The 19,908-nt window shown below is 46.6% G+C and overlaps 1 protein-coding gene across 1 annotated transcript; it reads right to left on the bottom strand.

Moving 5' to 3' along the window:
- Positions 1-1,288: 1,288 nt before the first annotated feature.
- Positions 1,289-19,641, bottom strand: LOC117501899. The gene is made up of 5 exons (XM_034160860.1): positions 19,636-19,641; positions 17,984-18,612; positions 17,596-17,845; positions 7,568-8,193; positions 1,289-2,418 (listed from the first exon to the last, which is right to left on the bottom strand). Exons 2-5 carry the CDS (start codon positions 18,581-18,583, stop codon positions 1,921-1,923), a joined length of 1,974 nt encoding a protein of 657 aa, XP_034016751.1. The 5' UTR covers positions 18,584-18,612; positions 19,636-19,641; the 3' UTR covers positions 1,289-1,920.
- Positions 19,642-19,908: the final 267 nt, after the last annotated feature.

Raw genomic sequence — 19,908 nt, 5'->3', positions numbered from 1 at the left:
CAAAGCACCAATAACAAAATAAAATTAGTCTCCAAAAGAGATTGCTGTCCTTCCAGTTCTCCCAGTCCATCTTCTTCCTATCCAAACTGTTTGGATGCTTACTATGTTAGTCCACACAAGAACCAAAATAAATAATGTAATCAAACACGACTCTGAAATTTCCAGCTGGCATTAAAGTGATATAACAACATGTATCTCAAATATAAAAATCACACAGGCCCATGAAAAACTGACGTACACACCAAAGGAGCTAAACTTTAGAACAATAATAAAAAGTTATTCATGCCTTATAGTTGAAGAAAACACACTATAAGGCTCAAAATACACATGCATTACCTGAAATTTTCAATGGGTCAACGCCAGTGACCATTATTATCTTGTACCAACACTGACTGTTCATAATTACTCCAAACGAGCGCAATAAACAGGAAGAGTCATGTTTATGGGGACAGTTCAAGCACTCAGCACATCTTTCAGAACAAACATCTTTGCACGTTTTGGATCCTTGAATGTTGTTTCTTGGCCGTCAGCCATAGTAATCCTCAATGTCGCTGGATACCTCAGACCGTAGCGGACTCCACTGCAGCTGCTGAGCAGACTTCTCACCTCGGTAAAAGCAGCACGCTGTTTACTCACAGCTTGGGTGAAGTCTGGCAGGATGTGGATACGATCACCATCAGCAGTTGTTATCACTCCTGTCTCTGCTGCCTTTCTGAGAAGTAGTTCTCTCTCCGTGAATTAATGACATTTAAGCACAAACGCCCTCGACAGCAGGTCATCTTGTATTGGCTTTGTGCGGAGGGTCCGGTGCACTCTGCCCAGTGTCGGCAACTTGTCCAGTCCAAAAGCATCTTTCAGCAGTTCAGCCACGGAATCAGGTGGATGCTTCCCCTTGCTCTCGTTCCTCTTTTATTCCGGTTATGCGGACGTTGCAGCGCCGTGATTGAGCCTCCAGATCTTCGCACCGGGCTTTAAGCAGGTTGGACTCCATAGCAGCAACAGAGTCAGAATTAGCGGTCACTCCTTTTTCCAGCTCCAATGTGTGACTCTCAACTTTGTCTCGTCTTTTATTGAACTTCTCAATGGCGTGGCACAGCTCCGTTTGACTTTCTATAGCCTTTTCATCGAGTTTTTGCAATGATTCTTGCTTCACTGACTGCAACTCCTTCAAAATTGCATGATGGTCACTCAACGCAGCTGTCTCAGTTATCTGTGACCAAGCTAGGCTAGCTGAGTTAGCATCCTCTTCAGAGGTGCTGCCGTCCCGCTCCCATTTACTGGCTTGAGATTTTCTTAGGCATACTTCAATGATTGTCATCCAACATATACACAATCACACATGTGAAGCAGTATCGCGTAATTTTCAAGAGTAGTACTGTAAATGCAATGGTTCAAGTGTGGAGCTCACTAACCTACATCCTCACATGGTGCTGCCATAAACTGGAAGTCATCATAATTCAGGTTATACTTGGCCTATTAACAAAATATAAAAACTGGTATACAGGTTGAAGTCTGCACGTTCAACATGCATTCAAATAGAGACTCAGAGCAGAGCAGATTGTGTGCTACGTTTGCTTAATTATGCAGAGCCGCGTCAATCGACTCCAGAGGGTTATCTACTCCTTTCCTCCATAACCCTGTTCTGATCGTTCAGTCTGCTGGGTAGGTGTTGGAGTGCACAACTGGACGAGGGGTGTTGAGTTCTGGGTTATTATCATCCTGGTTAGTGTTTAGTAGCTGGGTGAAGCAGTTGTTGGCACCACTGCTAATTTCACTCAAGCCAGTGAGGTTCCCAATGCCCTGGCTCTGAATGGATGTTGATGAAGGCTGTGGCAGTGGGGTGCTGGCAGAGTAGGTGGATGGAGCACTCTGTGGTCTGACCAGAAGCTACTGCTGGAACTGTTGCTGCACCCAGCTGGCCTACTGGGATCCCCAGACAGAAGTCGGTCGGTGGACCTGTCCTGGATGAGGCTTCCAGCCCACTGAACAACACTGTTGGCTGCTGGGCCCAGGGATAGGTGCAGGAGCACAGGGCATGAGGAACTCACCTCGCTGCTGCTGAGTCTGTGTGGGAAGCACCTGGTGAAGTTCAAACTGATACCTCTGCAACAGGTTGCTGACTTCACTCTGGAACCTCAGCCACATGGGGGGAGGGAATGTGTAGGTGACCTCCTTCATGAAGTCAGTGAAGGTGTCTTTCTGGCGTTGCAGGGGTGACTTCTCAGTATTAGAGAGCTTGATTTGCAGCTGTCTTTTCAGTTCAGCATCATCAGTAGCCCCGGACCTGCACCCCAAGGAAGTGTCTGTATCAGACTGAGCGGCTGTAGGGGGCTGATGATCAGCGGCATCAGACTCAGACTGCGGAGCTCCTGCTGTGGTGGTCAAAGCTGCTCTGGCTTGGACCTTGGTCTTCATCTGGAGAAGAAACAATCATAAATAATGTGAGCATATGGTGACAACTGTTGCAATTTCATCATCAAAATGACAACATGAAATAAAATGAAAAATTTAAATCAAAATGAAAACAAGAAAATAATGAAATAAAATACTTACACTGAGAGTGACTCTCTTTTGACCTGGACAACGAGGTGAGGGCTGAGAAATTCAAAGTGGTGCAGGATCCAGCGGTCCCGTGCAGTCAGCTCATTGTTGCTGGAACCTGAGGGAGTCTGCTTCAGCTTGCCAAACCTGGTTCTCATGTTGATGTACCACTTCTTCAGCTGGTCACTGGCTTTGCCCATCTCCCTGGCCTTCTGTTCCCAGAGCGTGTCCTTCAGGCCCTTCTTGATGTAGTTGCGGTGCTTTTTGTTGAGGATGCAATCTTGCTCAGGGGCCTTGAGCCAGTCAACCATTTCCTGTTCCTGCTCCTCTGTGAAGTCAGCTGTCACCAGCTCCCTCTTGCGCTTCTTCTGGGACTTGGCAGCTTCACTGGGAGGAAGCTCGTTAACAGAGAACTGTGCTGCTGGCTGAAGAACCTCTGTGATTATCTCTATCGGGGAACCAGGGGGAGGGGCTGTGGACTCAGCTTCAGTCTCTGAAGGTGCTGGGACATCTTCAATAACAGGAGCTGGCTCTTCAGGGGCTCCTTGGGCTGCAGCACGTCTGGCCCGTCCATGGCCGTGGCCAGTGGTGGAGTTCTTGACCATGGTTCTCTTCTTCCTTGTTGGCATGACATCAAAAACTGGTGAAACTTTGAAACCTTTAAAAACAAAGACAAAATATTGATGTTGACCAGGTGACTCCTCAATGCGGACTGAAGTTCCAGCACCAGCTAAGCGTGTTGTTATGCTATTCAGTGGTGCTCTCAATTACATCCAGACTCATTTGAGGGCCAATCGGGACATTTTGAATGCATTCCAGTGGTAACTGAAACATTATGATGGCATTCAAAGTACATTCCAGCTTAATTATTTTAATATCAAAATACATTCCAGTAGCAATCGAGATGCACTCCGGCTCATTCGTGGCACATTTTGGATGTTCTGGCAGGATCTAAAGTGGCCAACCATTTTGATTTTTTTTTTTCTTGAACGTCATCACAATATTTTCTATGCTGTGAGAATACTTCAAATGTCATTCAATACTTCTCCACTTCGAATGCACCTCAAATGTTTTGAGCATGAGCAAAACATTTGGGAGACAAAAGAATGGATCTGAATGTTTGGAATGCTCTCAGAATGCAGTCAGGTGTTTTAGAATGCTCTTTGAATACTCCGAAATATACGGTGCATTTTCATTCCGACGGCATTCTGGCTCATTCCGCCTCTAGTGTGAAGTTGGGTATTAACTTTCTGTAGAATACTTTTGAACATTTTATCCTCTTTTATTTTGATCAGTTTAGGATGCTCCTGTGTGTCCATTTTTATTGTTTTCTTAATCTTGCTGACTAATTCCTCTTCTAATTCCTACTGCTCTCGGTCTGAGTACATCTGTGTGTTGTTTTGTGATTGGGGTGGTGTTGATGTTGTTAATTTGTTGGCGTGGTGTCTGACTCCTGATATGCTGGCGTGGTGTCTGACTCCTGATATGTTGGCGTGGTGTCTGACTCCTGATATGTTGGCGTGGTGTCTGACTCCTGATATGTTGGCGTGGTGTCTGACTCCTGATTTGTTGGGGTGGTGTCTGACTCCTGATATGTTGGGGTGGTGTCTGACTCCTGATATGTTGGCGTGGTGTCTGACTCCTGATTTGTTGGGGTGGTGTCTGACTCCTGATATGTTGGGGTGGTGTCTGACTCCTGATATGTTGGCGTGGTGTCTGACTCCTGATTTGTTGGGGTGGTGTCTGACTCCTGATATGTTGGCGTGGTGTCTGACTCCTGATTTGTTGGGGTGGTGTCTGACTCCTGATATGTTGGGGTGGTGTCTGACTCCTGATTTGTTGGGGTGGTGTCTGACTCCTGATATGTTGGCGTGGTGTCTGACTCCTGATATGTTGGCGTGGTGTCTGACTCCTGATATGTTGGGGTGGTGTCTGACTCCTGATTTGTTGGGGTGGTGTCTGACTCCTGATTTGTTGGGGTGGTGTCTGACTCCTGATATGTTGGCGTGGTGTCTGACTCCTGACTTGTTGGGGTGGTGTCTGACTCCTGCTTCTCCTTTTGTGTAAGAGGCTGACTGGTTCTGGTGTTCTTTGCCAAATATGTGTTTGCTGGCAAAAGTTATTTTTGGTGATGCAATGGTCTGTGTGAGGAGAGGACATATGTTGTCCTTGACCATTTGGATAATTTCAACTTGCTTGTATTCCCTCACCTGTGAAGTGTTTTTGTGCGATAAAGTTGTGTCTTTGGGTGGTGAGTTGCCCTCTTGGTGTGTCTTTCTTACTCGGGCAGTGGTGGTGGAATATCGCCTGCCTTCTCTACATCGTTCTCTCTGGTTATGTATTTTACTTTGGCATATTCTACTGCCCACAGCAGTACCCACTCTTCCTCCCTCGTTCACTGACTCCTTTCATAGTCTCTCTCTTTTCCTTCCTCTAGTGACTGGTGATCATTCTTTGCTTTTCTTGGGCTTCTTTCTTAACACTTTCTATTTTTTTCTGCTGTTAAATATTGTTGGATTTGAGAGGCAATCGAGTATAGTTTTGCAGTTGTGGTGTCTTCTTTCTTCTCTGCTGGTTTATCTGCTTCTTTTGTCCTTTCCTCAAATACTGCCTTTTCCCCATACCCTACTTCTCATATCTTGAGGAATTAAAGCTGAGTAACATCTTTTTCTTCTCCTAAATGGACCAATTTACAGTGTTGCAGCTTGGCTAATTTCTTTTGGCCCTTTCAGGCTGTTGTTGCTGGGAGTTTATCTGTAAATTGCTGATATTTCATTTGTTTTTAATGTTCTTTTGATGTTGTTAATTTGTTTATCATGACATGTGCTGCTGCCTTTATTGACCAGGTCACCCTTGTAAAACAGGTTTCAATCTCAATGGGCTTTTTATCTGGTTAAATAAAGGTTTTATATATATATATATTCAAATCTGGTACAGGGGCAGTGGTGGGCACAGCAAACAAAAAAGTTAAGCCAATAACAACGAATGCGCTAACTGAAAAGTTAACTTTTATAACGCTAAATCGATAAACCGCAAAAAAAATTTTGGGCGGAAGTTACAGCTAACGGCTAACTTGTAGTATTGACTCGGTACACTGTTGGCTACTGCAGGCGGTCTGCTCTGTGTCAGCCTGATCCCGTCAGGTCTCAGAAGCTAAGCAGGGCAGGATCTGGTTAGTACTTGGATGGGAGACCTCTTTGGAACACCAGCAGCTGTGTGTGTTTCTCCAGGTGAAACTGGAGTTGCGTCAGGAAGGGCATCCAGCGTAAAACTTGTGCCAATTACCAATGCGGATCTGGCTGTATCCGCTGTGGCGACCCCGAACAAAAACCGGGAGCAGCTGAATGAACAACAACAACACTGTCAGCTACTGATAAGCCAGTTTCAAGTTTAAGTACCGTCGAGGCTTCTGAGTAAACTCAAAGGCGATCACAAATCCAAAATGAGTCAGAGCTTCTGTCTTCATGCACCCTGCTCACTGCTGTAAGGAAGTGTCATTTACTTTCCACATGCAACGACACAAGACAAGTGGCCAAATACATCAAAAGCAAAGCACTTTTCACTCATGGTTTCATTTATAAAAAGACTAATTCCGGACAGTTTACCAACATGAATGGCAACTCTGTCATTTTTACAAAGTGAAAATATCGCACATATCCTTGAACGTAATCCGCTAATGCTGAAGGATTGAGCATTTACCGACATGCGCCTAAAGGCATTATGGGAAATAAGTCTCCTCTCAATCACTGGTTGGTCAGTTGGTTTATTTATTTGTAAAAACCAACACACAAGTTACTGAAATGTGTGTTGGATTTACAAATAAATGTGTATTTGTAAATATGTTATTTTTTTCATTTGTTAAAAAAGGCATTTGCAAAAGTGAAAATTCTGTTTGTGAAGTGTGATTCAGCGCAACAAATAGCGACCAATGGATCACACATTGGTCGATATTCACATTCCCATCCAGTAGATGGCAGTGTTCTATGTATTTAATGGGGGGGGGGGGGGGTGATTGAGAGGAGACTCATTTCCCATAATGTCTTTTGGCACATGTCAGTTAATGCTCAAACCTTCAGAATTAGCGCATTACTTTCAAAGATATGTGTGATATTTTCACTTTGTAAAAATGACAGAGTTGCCGTTTAAAGTCAATAAACTGTTATGAATTAGTTTTGCTTAAAAATGAAACCATGAGTGAAAAGTGTTTTGCTTTTCACGTCTCCTGCCACACGTCTGTGTCGCTGAATGTGGGATGTAAATGGCACTTTTTGCCGCAGCAGCCGCCCCCTTCTGCTGGGGAAGGGCTGAGCTCTCACAGCCGTCTGACTGTTGCAAAACACGCAACAGACAGGAACTAATGTATGATTTTATGGTTTGCAAATGATTTTGACAGTTAAGCTTTACTCACTATGCCAGTAAAAAAATGGTAGTGGACTGAAAGTCAGCAGAACTAAATTTAGCAAAAGATAATTGGTCCACTGATGATTTTCAAAGTTAACTGAAAAACTAATCCGCTAACAAAAAAGTAAGCTTCTCTAATTAGTGGAACTGTGCCAAAACCAAAGAATTTCATGTGGAGATTTCTCAATACGTTAAGCACCGTATCCTGAATAAAACCGAAGCAGACAAACGTCTTACGTGAGCCGTGATTGGTCAAAAATCGTGACGTCTCAGTATTAGAGAGCTTGTTTTGCAGCTGTCTTTGCAGTTCAGCAATGTTGCTCATAGTGGCCTCAGCATCATCAGTAGCCCCGGACCTGCACCCCAAGGAAGTGTCTGTATCAGACTGAGCGGCTGTAGGGGGCTGATGATCAGCAGCATCAGACTCAGACTGCGGAGCTCCTGCTGTGGTCGAAGCTGCTCTGGCTTGGACCTTGGTCTTCATCTGGAGAAGAAACAATCATAAATAATGTGAGCATATGGTGACAACTGTTGCAATTTCATCATCAAAATGACAACATGAAATAAAATGAAAAATTTAAATCAAAATGAAAACAAGAAAATAATGAAATAAAATGCTTATACTGAGAGTGACTCTCTTTTTGACCTGGACAACGAGGTGGGGGCTGAGAAATTCAAAGTGGTGCAGGATCCAGCGGTCCCGTGCAGTCAGCTCATTGTTGCTGGAACCTGAGGGAGTCTGCTTCAGCTTGCCAAACCTGGTTCTCATGTTGATGTACCACTTCTTCAGCTGGTTACTGGCCTTGCCCATCTCCCTGGCCTTCTGTTCCCAGAGCGTGTCCTTCAGGCCCTTCTTGATGTAGTTGCGGTGCTTTTTGTTGAGGATGCAATCTTGCTCAGGGGCCTTGAGCCAGTCAACCATTTCCTGTTCCTGCTCCTCTGTGAAGTCAGCTGTTACCAGCTCCCTCTTGCGCTTCTTCGGGGACTTGGCAGCCTCAAAAAAGAACTGTGCTGCTGGCTGAAGAACCTCTGTGATTATCTCTATCAGGGAACCAGGGGGAGGGGCTGTGGACTCAGCGTCAGTCTCTGAAGGTGCTGGGACATCTTCAATAACAGGAGCTGGCTCTTCAGGGGCTCCTTGGGCTGCAGCACGTCTGACCCATCCATGGCCGTGGCCAGTGGTGGAGTTCTTGACCATGGCTGTCTTCTTCCTTGGCGGCATGACATCAAAAACTGGTGAAACTTTGAAACCTTTAAAAACAAAGACAAAATTTTGATGTTGATGAGGTGACTCCTCAATGCAGACTGAAGTTCCAGCACCTCCTAATCTGTTGGGGTGATGTCTGACTCCTAATTTGTTGGCGTGGTGTCTGACTCCTGATATGTTGGCGTGGTGTCTGACTCCTGATTTGTTGGCGTGGTGTCTGACTCCTGATATGTTGGCGTGGTGTCTGACTCCTGATTTGTTGGGGTGGTGTCTGACTCCTGATATGTTGGCGTGGTGTCTGACTCCTGATTTGTTGGGGTGGTGTCTGACTCCTGATTTGTTGGGGTGGTGTCTGACTCCTGATATGTTGGCGTGGTGTCTGACTCCTGATTTGTTGGGGTGGTGTCTGACTCCTGATTTGTTGGGGTGGTGTCTGACTCCTGCTTCTCCTTTTGTGTGAGAGGCTGACTGGTTCTGGTGTTCTTTGCCAAATATGTGTTTGCTGGCAAAAGTTATTTTTGGTGATGCAATGGTCTGTGTGAGGAGAGGACATATGTTGTCCTTGACCATTTGGATAATTTCAACTTGCTTGTATTCCCTCACCTGTGAAGTGTTTTTGTGCGATAAAGTTGTGTCTTTGGGTGGTGAGTTGCCCTCTTGGTGTGTCTTTCTTACTCGGGCAGTGGTGGTGGAATATCGCCTGCCTTCTCTACATCGTTCTCTCTGGTTGTGTATTTTACTTTGGCATATTCTACTGCCCACAGCAGTACCCACTCTTCCTCCCTCGTTCACTGACTCCTTTCATAGTCTCTCTCTTTTCCTTCCTCTAGTGACTGGTGATCATTCTTTGCTTTTCTTGGGCTTCTTTCTTAACACTTTCTATTTTTTTCTGCTGTTAAATATTGTTGGATTTGAGAGGCAATCGAGTATAGTTTTGCAGTTGTGGTGTCTTCTTTCTTCTCTGCTGGTTTATCTGCTTCTTTTGTCCTTTCCTCAAATACTGCCTTTTCCCCATACCCTACTTCTCATATCTTGAAGAATTAAAGCCGAGTAACATCTTTTTCTTCTCCTAAATGGACCAATTTACAGTGTTGCAGCTTGGCTAATTTCTTTTGGCCCTTTCAGGCTGTTGTTGCTGGGAGTTTATCTGTAAATTGCTTATTACCTCCGCCAAGGAGGTTATGTTTTCGGTTGCGTCCATTTCTTTGTTAGCAGGATTACTAAAAAAAAAAAAAATCATCAATGGATTTCAATGAATTTTTACCAGGGGTGTATCTTGGCCTAACTTAGAAGTCATTAAATTTTGGTAATGATCCGGAACACGATCCAGATCCAGTAATTTTTTTAAGGATTCTTTATCATTGCAGGATAGGGCCAATTTCAACATTTTTGCATCTAACTTCATGAAGACGGGTCACAAAGGCTGAACAAAAAATAAGTTACGACACAAGAATAAGTTAGCATTTGTTTCTCCTCATTGAATACGAGGTCTGTGATTAAAGTATCCGACCTTATTATTTTTTAAAAAAACCATATGGATTTGAATCACGTGTGATTACATCAGCCAAGCTTGAACCCTCGTGCGCATGCGTGAGTTTTTCCACGCCTGTCGGTGACGTCATTCGCCTGTGAGCACACCTTGTGGAAGGAGTGGTCCAGCCCCCTCGTCGGATTTTCATTGTCTGAGAAGTTGCTGAGAGACTGGCGCTGTGCTTGATCAAAATTTTTTCAACAACTCTGAGGCACATCCGAGTGGACATCATTCGAGATATTCAGCTGGTTTTCGGTGAAAATTTTAACGGCTGATGAGAGATTTTGGATTGTTTCTATCGCTGTAAGGACTTCCCACGGAGCGGGACGTCGCGCAGCGCTCCGAGGCGACGTCGTCATCCTGTTTCAAGCTGAAAACCTCCAAATTTAAGCCTCTGTTGACCCAGGACGTCGTGAGAGAACAGAGAAGTTTCAGAAGAGCTCAGAATCAGCAGTTTATCCGGACAGTCCACTGTTTAAAGGAGATTTTGTAATGAAAGACGTGCGGACGGATTGGCGCGGCGTGCCCGCCACAGGAAATACACCTCCGTTGGAAGCCTTAAGGACAAGTTGGAACATGCCCTGCTGTTAAACAATTTCTCAGATACTCACTCAACTGAAAGTCACCAAAAGCCGCCTGGATTTTACAAATGGTTATCAACACGTAGGTGTTCTTCCTGTGGCGGGCGCACAGCGCCGGCTGCGAGCCGACGCGCCAGTCCATCCGCACGTCTTTCATTAAAAAAATCTCCTTTAACAGTGGAATGTCCGGATAAACTGCTGATTCCGACCTCTTCTGAAAGTTCTCTGTTCTCTCACAATGTCCTGGGTCAACAGAGACTTAAATTTGGAGGTTTTCAGCTTGAAACAGGATGACGACGTCGCCTCAGAGCGCTGCGCGATGTCCCACTCCGTGGGAAGTCCTTACAGCGATAGAAACAATCAAAAATCTCTCAGCCATTAAAATTTTCACCGAAAACCAGCTGAATTTCTCGAATGGTGTCCACTCGGATGTGCCTCACAGTTTTTGAAAAAATTTTGATCAAGCACAGCGCCAGTCTCTCAGCAACTTCTCAGACAATGAAAATCCGATGAAGGGGCTGGACCACTCCTTCCACAAGGCGTGCTCACAGGTAAATGACGTCACCGACAGGCGTGGAAAAACTCACGCATGCGCACGAGGGTTCAAGCTTAGCTGATGTAATCACATGTGATTCAAATCCATATAGTTTTTTAAAAAAAATAAAACTGTCAGTTTCTTTTCTAATAGACCTCGTAAACTTGTTATTAGAAAATAAAAAACTTGTGTAGTTCATGCAGTTTCTCTTTATAAATACATTTGCTGAAGATCTAAGGCTTTAACCACGAAATCTGAAACATGACAGTAGATGCGTGAAACGTTCTGGAATAAATTTCTTTGCCAAAGGGTATTCCATATGACGTCAGTGACCCTATGGCCTTGGTGGAGGTTTGCGCTCTCCAAGTGGTTCTAGTATTTTATTTGTTTTTACTGTTCTTTTGATGTTGTTAATTTGTTTATCATGACGTGTGCTGCTGCCTTTATTGACCAGGTCACCTTGTAAAACAGGTTTCAATCTCAATGGGCTTTTTATCTGGTTAAATAAAGGTTTTATATATATTCAAATCTGGTACAGGGGCAGTGGTGGGCACAGCAAACCAAAAAGTTAAGCCGATAACAACGAATCCGCTAACTGAAAAGTTAACTTTTATAATACTAAATCTATAAACCGCAAAACAATTTAGCGGAAGTTACAGCTAACCGCTAACTTCTAGTATTGACTCGGTACACTGTCGGCTACTGATAAGCCAGTTTCAAGTTTAAGTACCGTCAAGGCTTCTGAGTAAACGCAAAGGCGATCACAAACCCAAAATGAACAACAAGTCAGAGCTTCTGTCTTTATGCACCCTGCTCACTGTTGTAAGGAAGTGTTATTTACTTTCCACATGCAACGACACAGACAAGTGGCCAAATACATCAAAAGCAAAGCACTTTTCACTCATGGTTTCATTTATAAAAAAGACTAATTCAGGACAGTTTACCAACATGAATGGCAACGCTGTCATTTTTACAAAGTGAAAATATCGCACATATCTTTGAAAATGAAGCGTCCAGCCCCTCTCCAGGAGTTGGGTACCAGAGCCCAAGCTATGAGTGGAGGTGAGCACGACTATCTCTAGTCGGTATCTCTCAACCTCCCGCACAAGCTCAGGCTCCTTCCCCCCCAGCGAGGTGACATTCCACGTCCCAACAGCTAGGGGCTGTGAGCATGGACTGGGCTGCCGGGCCACCCGTCCTCGACTGCCACCCTATCCTCTCTGCACCCGACCCCCATGGCCCCCTCTGCAGGTGGAGAACCCACAGGAGGGTGGGCCCGGCCGGGAGGCCCGACCACCAGGCGCTCACGCGCGAGCCCCAACCCCAGGCCTGGCTCCAGGGTGGGGCCCCAGCTCAGCCATACCGGGTGACGTCTCGGCCCTTGATTTTTTTACTGGTCATGGAGGTTCTGACCGGGGTGATCGGGAAGCATGGTCTCCCCAATCTGAACCCGAGTGGTGTTCAGTTGTTGGACTTCTGTGCTAGTCACAGTTTGTCCATCACGAACACCATGTTCGAGCACAAGGGTGTCCATAAGTGCATGTGGCACCAGGATACCTTGAGTCGGAGGTCGATGATCGACTGTGTAGTCGTATCATCTGACCTTTGGCCACGTGTCTCGGACACTCGAGTGAAGAGAGGGGCAGAGCTGTCGACCGATCACCACCTGGTGGTGAGTTGGATCCACTGGGAGGGGAGGAAGCCGGTCAGACCTGGCAGGCCCAAACGCATCGTGAGGGTCTGCTGGGAACGACTGGCGGAACCCTCTGTCAGCGAGGTCTTCAACTCCCACCTCCGGGAGAGCTTCTCCCAGATCCCGGGGGAGGTTGGAGACATGGAGTCCGAGTGGACCATGTTCTCCACCTCCATTGTTAATGCGGCCGCTCGTAGCTGTGGTCACAAGGTCTCTGGTGCCTGTCGCGGCAGCAATCCCCAAACCCGGTGGTGGACGCCGGAAGTAAGGGATGTCGTCAAGCTGAAGAAGGAGTCCTACTTATCTTTGTTGGTAGGTGGGATCCCGGAGGCAGCTGACAGGTACTGGCAGGCCAAGCGTGCCGCAGCCCGTGAGGTCGCAGAGGCAAAAACTCGGGTCTGGGAGGAGTTCGGGGAGGCCATGGAGGAGGACTATCGGTCGGCCTCGAAGAGATTCTGGCAAACCGTCCGGCGCCTCAGGAGGCGGAAGCAGCTCGCCACCAGCACTGTTTACGGTGCGGGTGGGGAGCTGTTGACCCTGACTGGGGATGTTGTCGGGCGGTGGAAGGAATACTTCGAGGATCTCCTCAATCCCATCATTACGTCTTCCGAAGAGGAAGCAGAGACTGGGGACTTGGAGGCGGACTCATCCATTACCCAGGCCGAAGTCACCAAGGTGGTTAGAAAGCTCCTCGGTGGCAAGGCTCCTGGGGTGGATGAAGTCCGTCCTGAGTACCTTAAGTCTCTGGATGTTGTGGGACTGTCTTGGCTGACACGCCTCTGCAACATCGCGTGGCGATCGGGGACAGTGCCATTGGCAGACTGGGGTGGTGGTCCCTCTGTTTAAGAAGGGGGACCGGAGGGTGTGTTCCAACTATAGGGGGATCACACTCCTCAGCCTCCCCGGTAAGGTCTATTCCAGAGTACTGGAGAGGAGAATTCGACCGATGGTCGAACCTCGGATTCAGGAGGAGCAGTGTGGTTTTCGTCCTGGTCGCGGCACACTGGACCAGCTCTACACACTGCATCGGGTGCTCGAGGGCTCATGGGAGTTCGCCCAACCAGTCCACATGTGTTTTGTGGATCTTGAGAAGGCATTTGACCGTGTCCCCCGGGGCACCCTGTGGGGGGTGTTCCGGGAGTACGGGGTCCAGGGTCCTTTGCTATAGGCTATCCGGTCCCTGTACGACCGCAGCAGGAGCTTGGTTTGCATTGCCGGTAGTAAGTCAAACCTGTTTCCAGTGCATGTTGGCCTCCGTCAGGGCTGCCCTTTGTCACCAGTTCTGTTCATTATTTTAATGGACAGAATTTCTAGGCGCAGCCAGGGTGTAGAGGGGGTCTGGTTTGGGAACCACAGAATCTCGTCTCTGCTGTTTGCGGATGATGTGGTTCTGTTGGCTTCGTCAAATCAGGACCTTCAGCGTGCACTGGGGTGGTTTGCACCCGAGTGTGAAGCGTCCAGGATGAAAATCAGCACCTCCAAATCTGAGGCCATGGTTCTCGACTGGAAAAAGGTGCTTTGCCCTCTTCAGGTCGGTGGAGTGTCCTTGCCTCAAGTGGAGGAGTTTAAGTATCTCGGGGTCTTGTTCACGAGAGAGGGACGGATGGAGCGTGAGATCGATAGACGGATCGGTGCATCATCTGCAGTGATGCAGTCGCTGTATCGGACCATCGTGGTGAAGAGAGAGCTGAGTAGGGGGGCAAAGCTCTCGATTTACCGATCGATCTACGTTCCGATCCTCACCTATGGTCATGAGATTTGGCTCATGACCGAAAGAACGAGATTGCGAGTACAAGCGGCCGAGAGGAGTTTCCTCCGCAGGGTGGCTGGGCGCTCCCTTAGAGATAGGGTGAGGAGCTCGGTCATTCGGGAGGAGCTCGGAGTCGAGCCGCTGCATCCTCCACATCGAAAGGAGTCAGTTGAGGTGGCTCGGGCATCTTTTTCGGATGCCCCCTGGACGCCTCGCTGGAGAGGTGTTTCGGGCACGTCCCACTGGGAGGAGGCCCCGGGGAAGACCCAGGACACGCTGGAGGGACTACATCTCTCGGCTGGCTTGGGACCGCCTTGGGGTTCCCCCGGAGGAGCTGGGGGAGGTGTGTGTGGATCGGGAGGTCTGGGCGGCTTTGCCAACCCCTTTGAGGGTCCACCTGTATAACCTAGTGAAAAAAAACCATAAAGTCAACACAAAATCCTTAAACACAAAATCCTAACCCTTACAGAGCAGCCCCCCGACCTCCATCACTGCGCCTCAGACCACATCTCACTTCTCATGCTTCCTGCTTACAGTCCAGTGTCAAAAAGTAGAGACACCATCACAAAGACCATCTCTGTGTGGCCAACTGGTGCTGTGTCCATGCTTCAAGACTGCTTTGAGACCACCGACTGGCAAATGTTCAGAGCGGCTGCAACAACAGGGAGTAATGTGGACCTGGAGGAATACTCATCGACTGTGCACTGCTGCATCTGGAGCTGCATAGACAATGTGACCACCTCCAAGACCATCACCATCAGGCCAAACCAGAAACCCTGGATGACCGGAAAGGTGCACTCCCTGATGAAAATTTGTGATGCTGCATTCAAAGACAGCGATGCAGCAGCACTTAGACCAGCCAGAAGGAACCTGTCAGCGGGAATAAAAAGAGCTCTGTCCACATATGCCCTCAAGGTTCAAGGCCACCTCCAATCCAACGACCCACAGAGCATGTGGAGGGGCATCAAATGCATCACGGACTACAAAAACAATGTAGCACAGTGCTCTGTAGACCCAGGGCTCCCGGACAGTCTGAATACCTTTTATGCGTGTTTTGAGGCGTCCAACACCACCACACCCTCCCGAGTCCCTCAGTCCCCCAAGACCCCCAGTCAGCAACATCACTACAGCTGAGGTGAGGAACGTGCTGCAGAGGATCAACCCCCGAAAGGCCCCGGGCCCTGACGGAATACCAGGGAGGGTCCTAAAATACTGTGCACACCAGCTGTCTGAGGTTCTGGCGGATATAATCTTCTTATATTACTTATAAGGTTTTGAATAATCAGGTCCCATCTTATCTTAGAGACCTCTTAGTACCATGTCACCCCAATAGAGTGCTTCGCTCTCAGACTGCAGGCTTACTTGTAGTTCCTAGGGTTTGTAAGAGTAGAATGGGAGGCAGAGCCTTCAGCTTTCAGGCTCCTCTCCTGTGGAACCAGTTCCCAATTCAGATCAGGGAGACAGACACCCTCTCTACTTTTAAGATTAGGCTTAAAACTTTCCTTTTTGAAAAAGCTTATAGTTAGGGCTGGATCAGGTGACCCTGAACCATCTCTTAGTTATGCTGCTATAGACTTAGACTGCTGGGGGGTTCCCATAATGCACTGAGTGTTTCTTTCTCTTTTTGCTCTGTATGCACCACTCTGCATTTAATCATTAGTGATTGATCTCTGCTCCCCTCCACAGCATGTCTTTTTCCTGGTTCTCTCCCTCAGCCCCAACCAGTCCCAGCAGAAGACTGCCCCTCCCTGAGCCTGGTTCTGCTGGAGGTTTCTTCCTGTTAAAAGGGAGTTTTTTCCTTCCCACTGTCGCCACGTGCTTGCTCACAGGGGGTCGTTTTGACCGTTGGGGTTTTTCTGTAATTACTGTATGGCTTTTGCCTTACAATATAAAGCGCTTTGGGGCAACTGTTTGTTGTGATTTGGCGCATTATAAGCTGATTAAATTGAAATTGAACAACATTTTATTGAGTCTTAAAGTAAATAAATATGAAATTGGTCACTGGATCATTAAACTTTGGACATAACCATGGTGGATCCTTGATCTCTGGACATAAATAGAAATAAACAAAATCTGTAGTTTTTGTCAAAAGCATTTCCTTTCAGACATTATTGGCATGAATGTCTTTATGTCAATGTCCATATATCTGAGCTGAACTCTTACACCTGCTGTGCTGCACGTCAGGATGTAATAAAGAATACAGCACGTCTCATTTTGGGAGGAAAAAACATTTATTCGATTGTAGTTTATTGTCTGTAATACGTTTGTAAGAGGTGTTATTTTATTTAAAGCAGCAATTTGTTTTGAAGTTATTAATTCCAACTGGACTCTGTCTCGGCAGAGAGCTATGCAGCATTTGAAGCTGTGCCAACGGAACGGAGGACGATTTTCATTTCTTGACTGCAACAACACAAGGGTCCCAGTTAGTGACTTTAATCGACACAAAAATGACTTACCATATTTTAATGGCTTTGAGAGGGGTTAAGAAGCGGACTTACCATTTCTGAAGAGCAGCAAATCAAAGAACCAAGGAACTAGTGGATCAAAGCATTGCTTCATTGGCTCACACATCAAAGTGGAGTCATGCTGCAGAAATGGTTGATTACAGAGCCGCTGCAGACCAAACCCTGAATATCCGTAAGACTTTATTTGTACGTCCATATGACTATGAAACTCTGAAAAATCTGTATAATTTACGGACAATCCGTATAGGTTGACATGTATGGGTGATTGAGAGGAGACTCATTTCCCATAATGCCTTTTGGCACATGTCAGTTAATGCTCAAACCTTCAAAATTAGCGCATTACTTTCAAAGATATGTGCGATATTTTCACTTTGTAAAAATGACAGAGTTGCCGTTTAAAGTCAATAAACTGTTATGAATTAGTTTTGCTTAAAAATGAAACCATGAGTGAAAAGTGTTTTGCTTTTCACGTCTCCTGCCACACGTCTGTGTCGCTGAATGTGGGATGTAAATGGCACTTTTTGCCGCAGCAGCCGCCCCCTTCTGCTGGGGAAGGGCTGAGCTCTCACAGCCGTCTGACTGTTGCAAAACACGCAACAGACAGGAACTAATGTATGATTTTATGGTTTACAAATGATTTTGACAGTTAAGCTTTACTCACTATGCCAGTAAAAAAATGGTAGTGGACTGAAAGTCAGCAGAACTAAATTTAGCAAAAGATAATTGGTCCACTGATGATTTTCAAAGTTAACTGAAAAACTAATCCGCTAACAAAAAAGTAAGCTTCTCTAATTAGTGGAACTGTGCCAAAACCAAAGAATTTCATGTGGAGATTTCTCAATACATTAAGCACCGTATCCTGAATAAAACCGAAGCAGACAAACTTCTTACGTGAGCCGTGATTGGTCAGAAATCGTGACGTCTCAGTATTAGAGAGCTTGTTTTGCAGCTGTCTTTGCAGTTCAGCAATGTTGCTCATGGTGGCCTCAGCATCATCAGTAGCCCCGGACCTGCACCCCAAGCAAGTGTCTATATCAGACTGAGCGGCTGTAGGGGGCTGATGATCAGCAGCATCAGACTCAGACTGCGGAGCTCCTGCTGTGGTGGTCGAAGCTGCTCTGGCTTGGACCTTGGTCTTCATCTGGAGAAGAAACAATCATAAATAATGTGAGCATATGGTGACAACTGTTGCAATTTCATCATCAAAATGACAACATGAAATAAAATGAAAAATTTAAATCAAAATGAAAACAAGAAAATAATGAAATAAAATACTTACACTGAGAGTGACTCTCTTTTTGACCTGGACAACGAGGTGGGGGCTGAGAAATTCAAAGTGGTGCAGGATCCAGCGGTCCCGTGCAGTCAGCTCATTGTTGCTGGAACCTGAGGGAGTCTGCTTCAGCTTGCCAAACCTGGTTCTCATGTTGATGTACCACTTCTTCAGCTGGTCACTGGCTTTGCCCATCTCCCTGGCCTTCTGTTCCCAGAGCGTGTCCTTCAGGCCCTTCTTGATGTAGTTGCGGTGCTTTTTGTTGAGGATGCAATCTTGCTCAGGGGCCTTGAGCCAGTCAACCATTTCCTGTTCCTGCTCCACGGTGAAGTCAGCTGTTACCAGCTCCCTCTTGCGCTTCTTCGGGGACTTGGCAGCCTCAAAATAGAACTGTGCTGCTGGCTGAAGAACCTCTGTGATTATCTCTATCAGGGAACCAGGGGGAGGGGCTGTGGACACAGCTTCAGTCTCTGAAGGTGCTGGGACATCTTCAATAACAGGAGCTGGCTCTTCAGGGGCTCCTTGGGCTGCAGCATGTCTGACCCATCCATGGCCGTGGCCAGTGGTGGAGTTCTTGACCATGGCTCTCTTCTTCTTTGGCGGCATGACATCAAAAACTGGTGAAATTTTGAAACCTTTAAAAACAAAGACAAAATATTGATGTTGACCAGGTGACTCCTCAATGTGGACTGAAGTTCCAGCACCAGCTAAGCGCGTTGTTATGCTATTCGGCAGTGTCCAGAATTAAACCGCCCGGAATTAGTTTTATTTATCAAATCAAATCAAATCAATTTTATTTATATAGCACCAAATCACAACAACAGTTGCCCCAAAGAGCTTTATATTGGAAGGCAAAAGCCATACAATAATTACAGAAAAACCCCAACGGTCAAAACAACCCCCTATGAGCAAGCACTTGGCGACAGTGGGAAGGAAAAACTCCCAACAGGGAGAAACCTCCAGCAGAACCAGGCTCAGGGAGGGGCAGTCTTCTGCTGGGACTGGTTGGGGCCGAGGAGAGAGAATCAGGAAAAGCATTTATAAATGAAACCATGAGCAGAAAGTGCCCTGCTTTTCATGTCTCCTGTCACACGTCTGTGTCGTTGCAAGTAGAAAGTAATTGACACTTTTTATAGCAGCAGCAGATGCCCCGCCCACCCCCTTCTGCTCGGGGAGGGCTGAGCTCCTCACACCCGTCTGACTGTTGCAAAACACTAAACAGACAGGAACTAAGATATGTGATTTTCAGGTTTACAAATGTTTTTGTCCGTTAAGCTTTACTCACTATGCCAGCAAAAAAACGGTGGACTGAAAGTTGGTAGAACTAAATTTAGAAGAAGCTATTGGCCTGGTTTCTTGAACAAAGGGAAAAAGTCATAAATTGTCAAGAAAAGGTGGACAAATGAGCTTTTGACTTTTCCCATCACTGACTAGCCTGTGAATCAAGAGCGCAAAAGGAACAAAAGAGGAACAAAACGAAACTGAAGCTAACGATCTTGATGCTTTAAACGAAGCACCTGGAGCCAATGCTGGAGTAGTGTGTGTCTGCATCCTGCTCTGCATTCCAGCTCTGTAGTGCCTGAGTCCTGGAGAAGCTGCAAACAGAAGCACACGATCCGACCCACTGTGGAGGTCTGTGCGCACATCGGTGTATCCACCTGCTCTGGTTCCTCCTCCAGAACAAAAGAGGGATCATCTCCTTCATCATCAGAATCCTCACTGTCTGGTTCAGACTGATGATGCGCTGCGTGGTCCGTCTTGCTCCAATAAAAAAACAAAAAAAAAAACAAAAGCGTGTCTCTCTCTGCCTTTTTTTTTTTCAAAACCCTGGTGTTTCTGATCACCGGGCTGCGGCTGTGTGATCATGCAGTCAGACACACACGTGCACTGGTTCGATTACCAGTTCTGATCACGCACGCACAGGTCCTGTG

The sequence above is a fragment of the Thalassophryne amazonica genome, chromosome 20 (genome assembly GCF_902500255.1).
Source record: "Thalassophryne amazonica chromosome 20, fThaAma1.1, whole genome shotgun sequence".
NCBI classification, from domain to species: domain Eukaryota; kingdom Metazoa; phylum Chordata; class Actinopteri; order Batrachoidiformes; family Batrachoididae; genus Thalassophryne; species Thalassophryne amazonica.
This window is presented reverse-complemented; position numbering and strand designations above follow the sequence as displayed.

What these genes read in the sequence shown, in the direction of transcription:
- LOC117501899 (XM_034160860.1), bottom strand. Translation starts at nt 18,583, where the DNA reads ATGCCGCCAAAGAAGAAGAGAGCCATGGTCAAGAACTCCACCACTGGC. An exon ending in TCTGACCAATCACGGCTCAC is followed by an intron (nt 8,194 to 17,595) that starts GTAAGAAGTTTG and finishes TTGTTTTTAAAG; the next exon opens with GTTTCAAAGTTTCACCAGTT. An exon ending in TCAAAAAGAGAGTCACTCTC is followed by an intron (nt 2,419 to 7,567) that starts AGTATAAGCATT and finishes TTGTTTCTTCTC; the next exon opens with CAGATGAAGACCAAGGTCCA.